This window comes from Zerene cesonia, unplaced genomic scaffold (assembly GCF_012273895.1).
Source record: "Zerene cesonia ecotype Mississippi unplaced genomic scaffold, Zerene_cesonia_1.1 Zces_u006, whole genome shotgun sequence".
Lineage (NCBI taxonomy): Eukaryota > Metazoa > Arthropoda > Insecta > Lepidoptera > Pieridae > Zerene > Zerene cesonia.
In genome coordinates, this window is record NW_024045136.1 from 108,893 (window position 1) to 116,573 (window position 7,681).

The 7,681-nt window shown below is 36.2% G+C and overlaps 1 protein-coding gene across 1 annotated transcript; it reads right to left on the bottom strand.

Moving 5' to 3' along the window:
* Positions 1-1,263: 1,263 nt before the first annotated feature.
* LOC119838869 (dnaJ homolog subfamily B member 14-like) lies at positions 1,264-7,231 on the bottom strand. Its single transcript, XM_038365012.1, has 5 exons — positions 6,728-7,231; positions 4,938-5,047; positions 4,262-4,433; positions 2,599-2,807; positions 1,264-1,458 (listed from the first exon to the last, which is right to left on the bottom strand). Exons 1-5 carry the CDS (start codon positions 7,065-7,067, stop codon positions 1,264-1,266), a joined length of 1,026 nt encoding a protein of 341 aa, XP_038220940.1. The 5' UTR covers positions 7,068-7,231.
* Positions 7,232-7,681: the final 450 nt, after the last annotated feature.

The following is a 7,681-nucleotide window of genomic DNA, read 5'->3' on the forward strand; positions in this document are numbered from 1 at the left end:
CAAAAGATGGTTACGGGGTTCTAGCCACATAGTTACTGTTGATATAATGAAACTATCTGCGCCCCGCGGTTTCACCCGTGTAAGTCTGTATCTCGTAGGAATGTCGGGATAAAAAGTTGCCCACGTGTTATTCCAGTTGTCCAGCTATCCAAGTAACAAATTTCATTACTATCGGTTGAGAAGTTTTTGCGTGAATGTGTTACAAACATACATACATATACACATACATCCATCCTCACAAACTTTCGCATTTATAATATTAGTAGGATACTTCCTACCCTATATATATCCTACTGGATAAACCCACCCGTTTTTACGTGATTGACGCATATACGAATAGACTTAGTATTAACCATTGTTTTGGGGTTTATAAAACACTAGCTTTTGCCGGCGGCTTCACATGCGCTAATTCGGAGTAGTTTAATAGGTGTTATTATACATATAAACGTACCGCTTGAATCACTCTATCTATTAATAAAATATAATAGTTTAAAAAAACTAAAAAACACGCTTTGACAAAAATCATATTTTGCAAATTGAAAACTGGATTAATTTTATCAAATTAGTGTATTGTCATCGGTCCTCAATAAATCTACAAAGTTTGAACGAAATCTGGCCGTTTAAAGTGGGTCAAAATCGCGCCCAAAGAAGTCGGTTACAAACAAACAAACAAACAAACAAACAAACATACAGGTGAAGCTAATAAAAAGCGTGTAAAAAACCCCATCAAAATCCGTTGCGCAGTTTTAAAGATTTAAGCATGCATAGGGACAGAAAAGGCGACTTTGTTTTATACTATGTAGTGATTCATAGTGGATAACTTTATCCTCTTTTGAAAAATATTTTATGTACAGAAATTTATTATATGGACAGATAACATTCTACACAAATATACAAAATTGCAGAGTCCGTTTGTAAAATTAAAATAACCGCTTTTTATCCATACTTATATTATAAAGCTTAAGAGTTTGTGTGAACGCGTTAATCTCAGGAACTACTGGTCCGGTTTGAAAAAAACCTTTCAGTGTTAGATAGCCCATTTATTGAGAAAGGCTGTATATTGTACAACATCAGATACTGTCTGTGTAAAACCGCGGGGCACAGCTAGTTAAATATACAATACGTATACGGTACAGATACAAATAGAGAATTTTTCCATTTCTGTATATTTGCCTCTCTGTCTATTTATTCTGCGTTATCTCTGGAACAATTCTGATTGGACTTTCACTGACGGACAGCTTTTATAATAAGGAGTAATTTAGGCTACTTTTCACGTTGATATTTCCTCAGGAACATTAGGATTAAAACGAAATTGTCGTTTAAGAGGGTGAAGCTGTTAGTGGTAGACGGTGGTCTATATAATATCATACCTATATACTCCTCTTCTATGGCCATTTCGAGACGCTTCAACGAGCCCTGGTAGTCGGTGTGGAAATTCTCCTTAACGTAGTACGGAACCTGCAATTATATGAACATAAAAAAACATAAAAAATAAATAAATTTTAAAACACGACGCTCAAATTGGTAAATTTGAGCCCAAGCGTCGACTCCAACACTCAAACCTTATTCTAAATATTTATTTATTTATTTATTTATTCTTTACAGTACATATTGCCGAAAAATAAATTGACATTGTAAAAAAAAAAGACCATACAGGCACATATGCACTATAAGGCGGCCTTATTGCTCAAGAGCAATCTCTTCCAGGCAACCTTTTTGTAAAGGAATGTTTAACATATACGCGATTTAATAAATTTGATTTGATCGCACAAAGCAATATAAATATCTCGTTCCAGATAAACTACAATCATAAAAATCCCTCCGCTCTGCCCTAATAAACCCTCAAAAACCTACAATTCCTCAATCCAACCCTCAATGACACGAAATCTCCGTTCCCCCAAATAACTAGCTCCAAAACTCAACGAAATTCTCAATCTATACTAATATTATAAAGCTGAAGAGTTTGTTCGCTTGCTTGTTTGTTTGTTTGAACGCATTAATCTCAGGAACTACTGATCCAATTTGAAAAATTCATTCAGTGTTAGCTAGCCCATTTATTGAGGAAGGCTATAGGCTATATATGTACCATGGGCGAGGCCGGGGAACACCGCTAGTCAAAAATAAAAAAAACACACAAATTTATCCTAAATTCCTACAAACTTTCCACCCGCCCGTCAACGAATCACCAAATGAGTTACATCTGCATCTGTCCCAGTCTCCGCTGATTCACCATCTAAAATGGGTTAATTTCTCAATTGTATCCTCAAATACACCAAAGTCAGATTTACCCACATTCCGTATACAATGACCCTCTCCCTGTAGCGTGATAAACGCGTAAGCGTCAAACTGAGGGGTCCTGGGTTCCATTCCCGGTGGGGACACACAAAAACAAAAAATGTCTCGGCCTGGCAGCACACAGAAGGCTGATCACGGACGTGTCCGTAAAGAGAATCGAGTAGTGAAACAGACGCATATCTGCCCCATACCCCAGTAGGGGATCCGGGACTACACTTCTACAATGGATGGCGTGGAGTGCCCCTTTAAAAATTACTCATTTATGTCTCCACCTACAATAAATTGCAAAAAATTTCCAACCACCTTCAAATTAACCGTCTCCCTCGGCACCGGATACTTGGCGTTCGGACTGAGGCTGTACACCGGCTCGCTGATGAAGAACCCGGACATCATCGAGAGCAGCACCAGCACCAGAACCGGCAGCAGCTGCACCAGGCCCGCGTGGTTGTCCCTCTGCTCCGGCTCGCGGGCTCGCCTGCGGGTGTACACCGTTGGACCACCCCCGGAGAATGCTGTAAATGTAATGATATTTAAGATAAAAAAAATATTTTAATATTATTTTATGCATTATTCTTCTCATTATTAAGCATATCTGTATATGCTTAATAATGAGAATCATGCATCATGCAACGGAGCGTTTTTTATTAAATTATTACATAATATATTTTTTAATTATAAAAAAACAAACCCTGACATAGGAATACTCGAGCGTGTGAGATTTAATTATTTCGCACGTAAATCTGACGATTCAATCGGTGACTACGTGGATATGAGAGATAAAGTATTCAAGAAATATATAAGATTAAGATGGGGGTATAATGGATGGGGGGTTTATTTGTTATTACAAAATAAGAAGTAACAATTTCACTAATTTGACGATTCGCGTATAACCTTGGGAAATTATAGATTTTTTTTTTAATTTCCAGTCCCTCGAGCGCAACCCATCAATGATATAACTGCTCATACGAGCAGTTATATCATAGCTCTCCAGTCTATACAGGCTGGAGGTACCAGATTTATCAAGCAGGTACAAGAGTTTTATCAATAGGTAAAGTAGCTTCCCTTATATTAATCTGACGCGAGTAAATCTCAAAATCCTCTCTTGGGCTCCACTAACAAATGTTTTTTCTGTGAGTTAATCGAGTCACTATTTTTTATTTTAATCTTATTGTCGTCGAATCAATATGACTATACAAACTCGAAAAGGCTTGGGATTTACAATTTTACAATCCTATCCTACTTATCCTATTAATATTATAAATGCAATATTTTGTAAGGATGTGTGTGAGTTTGTTGCTCTTTCACGCAAAAACTACTGAACCAATTGCAATGAAATTTGGTACGTAGACAGCTGGACAACTGGAATAACATATAGGCAACTTTTTATCCCGATTTTCCTAAGGGATACAGACTTACGCGGGTGAAACCGCGGGGCGCAGCTAGTTTACAATATTTACTTGGCTTGGCTTACTAAAGTGACAGCTGTTAATTATTGTTAAGTATTTTTTTAATCTAAAACCTACTAAACCTACACTGGAAAATTTGTATTCCTCCACTTCTATAACGTCACTAGGCACTTACGACATTTCAGATGAATCAAAACCTCAATTTAAAAAATATCGGTCCTTGGATGGAAATTTGATATTGATTTGATTAAAATAAAAAAACAAGGCAGCAAAAATTTTGAAATGTTGTCAATTATGAGAAAATTTGTTCTATAATTTACATAATATTCATAAGGAAATTATTTAATAACTGTGAAATTTATGAGGATAATATCATTATAAGGTCTGGAAATTTTTGTATCGTCATCGATCCAACGCCTTTTTACCAAGGGTACAAGGGTACAAAGGTACCTGCTTGATAAATCTGGTACCTTGGGTACAAAGGAGTCGGTTACAAATAAAAGCATATCAAAATCTCTACGAATAATGCTGGAATGTATCAGTCCATTATGTGCACAAACCGGTGGCCCCGAAGAACATGTTGAACAGCTCCTCGGCGGTGAGGTCCGACTCGAAGCCCCTGGCGTAGTACTGGTGGTGGGTGTGCGGCGCGTGCGCCGGCTCCTCGCCGCGCAGGTCGTACTGCTTCCTCTTCTCCGGGTCCGTGAGCACGGCCACCGCGTTGCCGATCACCTGCGATGTCACCAACGGGTGATGAGAGCCGGCGGTCAAGTAGAGAGTAGAGTATGGGAGGGGACGATTTAGGTCAAGTAGCTATGGGAGGGGTTATGTTAAATACAGGCGGTCAAGTGCGAGTCGACCTCGCGGCACTTGATTAAAGGTTTCGTACAAATACAGTACTGAGCAAGTGCAAAAAAAAATTGCTGACTCATCCAATGTGTGACTGTGCCAATCGTTGCTTAATTTATTTATTTTTTTAACCTAGCCACAATAGATATACATAATATGTGAAAATGTGATCTAATGATCACGGTTCATGAAATGCAGCTTGGTGACAGACGGATGAATAGAGAGCCAGGCAGATAGTCTTGGTAATAGGGTCCCGTTTTACTCTTAGGGTATCTACGGAATGAATTCGAAATTTATGCTCATACATAGAATTTATTAAATTAAAAAAAAATTAATATAATCATTAATATAGATAATATGGATGGAGATACGCATCAAAATGGTTACCTTAAATGCTTCAGCGGCACCAGGTGCTTGATTCTTATCGGGATGCAGTTGCAAGGCTAACTTTTTGTAAGCTTTTTTGATGTCAGAATCTGTAGACTCCTTGGTCACACCTGCAATGTTATTAATAATTAAAAGTTATCAATTGACGCTGCATTTTGACAACATTATAACTGTTTTATTTTACATTTAAGATTGATTTTAACCTATATTTTTTTTTATATAATGTACATGGTGAGTGGTCTCTTTATAACCATTGTGATAATATATATCATCAGCTGATGATCATACGCTGATTATGTAAAAAATACCCATTAAATGTCCGACACATTTTTTAAAGATAAAACTTTATGTGTACACCCCTAACTGGCCACCCGCATGCTCGCTTATCATTAGTATAATGTTTTCATAGACACAATATCAACCTTAGTGGAGTGGTATAAGCCAGCTAAGTGAAGCTAGGGATGTACACATAAGATTTAAGAAAAAATTAAGCAGAAAATTTTTCAAGTTATTTTTTTGTTAAGGATTTTTTACATAATCAGTATATGCTCCACAGGACATAAAATGGACATATGTACTAATACTATGAATATGAAAGTTACTCTGTCTATCGATCTCTTTCTGACATTTAAACCACTAAATAGATTTGGATGCAATGTTGTATAGAATTTGAGACCTGAGGTTATCGGGATAAGGGATAAATTAACTGGAACAATGCATAACCTTGGACTATTTAACTTTTCCTTTAGCTATGCAGGCGAAGCCACATGCAGTGAGCTAGTTCTCAATAATGGAATAATTATATATAGCCACAGTGAAACCTGTCAGGGTACAGCTACTAGTTTATAAACAAAAACACGCTATATCAATGATGACTTTCCAAAAATAACCAACTCTTTATCAGTGTTATCTTTGAAACCTTAATTAAGAGATGTACAGCAAAAAAGTGTTAATTCATTCATCATAATTTATTGAAAAGTGCTATATTATTCACTAGCTGCGGGCCCTGGCTTTGCTTGGGTTGAGCTGGGATACAATACGTTACTCTAAAGATATGGCTTCCTAATGATATAAGTATTTATAGAAAAAATATGAGTTATGTTTCAGTTATTTGTTTCATACAATATATCAAATCTTTTCACTTCATAATATGTTTGAGTGTATATTATGTGCTAATGTTTGTAGGATCTTATCCTACTAATATTAATAATATGAAAGTTTGTAAGGGTGTGTGTGTGTTTGTTGCTCTTTCACACAAAAACTATTGAACTGATTGCAATGAAAATTGGTATGTAGATAGCTGGACAACTGGAATAACATATAACTTTTTATACCCATATTCCTACGGGATACAGACTTACGCGAGTGAAACCGCGCAGCTAGTATTACTATATGTATAGCTATGATTCAAAGGGTAGGAAATTTAGTTGTAATAAAAATGGTAGGTAATACTTGTGTTTGTGTTGTTTTCATCATATTATATTAATGACTATTATTGACTTGTGACAATCTTTCAGCTTTTACTATGAGATCAAAGACAGTATCTTAAAAGGTGTAGTTTCCATAAAAGAAGCGAGCTCATTTAGTATCTCTGTCTTTTAATGAACAGTACAATTTATAATATTACCAAGCAGCATTAAATTAATTAATGATATATTACTGGCATTACGAAACAACACGAAATGGTACTACTGCGTGTTGAAATACTGTCATATGTGCAATTTAATTTTTAATTCAATTAGTTGTAAATTATTCAAAATTGACCTTCATACTAATTTTCGCGTACCTACCTAGTATCTCGTAATAATTCTTGCATTTCGTATTAATACGACGCACTGCTTCTAACTGTTCCGCAGTATATTCTTTTTGGGCTGGCTGATGAGTAGGCGTTTTGCGACGTCTCGCATCTGCATCAGGGCTACTAGGTGGAGTGCGTTTGGTCGACGATGTTCCGCCCGAGGAGGCAGCAGCCCGAACAACCGTCAATAGCTTCTTAGCTCGGGCTGTAGGATATAATCGTTCAGCCTTGAGCAAAAAACGCTCAGCTTTTTCATAATTTCCGAATTTTAAATTTATTTCCCCAATCTCTATGCATTTTTCAGCTTCGTCCTTGTTCCCTTCGATTGTCATTTTCACAAAGCACAAGCACAGTTACAAGCAATAGAGAAATTTGAAACTATTTCTTGATGCTGTAAATTAAATTAAAGTAGATAATTGTTTTATTTCTGATCAATCATTACAAATTACAAAATAATCATTGATAGACAATCAGTCAGACTTGGTAAAAATAAGATAGTTACCAGTTAAAAAAAATACTACTTCTATTATCATTATTACCAGTACCATAAATGTTTCTCATCATCATCATCGCGAACTCCCGAACGAACTAGGCCTCCTATGCGGATCTAATCATATATCATACCAATAATTCAAATTGGAGTGTGTTGTTAATCCAGTTACAATATTTAGTGTCTTTGCTCTTCGCCGTTGAGGAATTCCATTTTTCACCTCTAGACGTCATATTCAGATCAATATTACCCTATTACCGTTATTATTATTATCAGATTAATAAATTTATCCAAAGTTACATACTTTGACACATAAGACTGCAAACTTTTTAACATTTTGCATAAATTCACTACCCAAAGTTTACAGTGAAGTTAAAATTTGGGTAGTGAATTATGATGGTGTTTTTTTCTCGATCTCCCTTAGTTCCATTGTCAGATCCTGGCATGATGTTAATA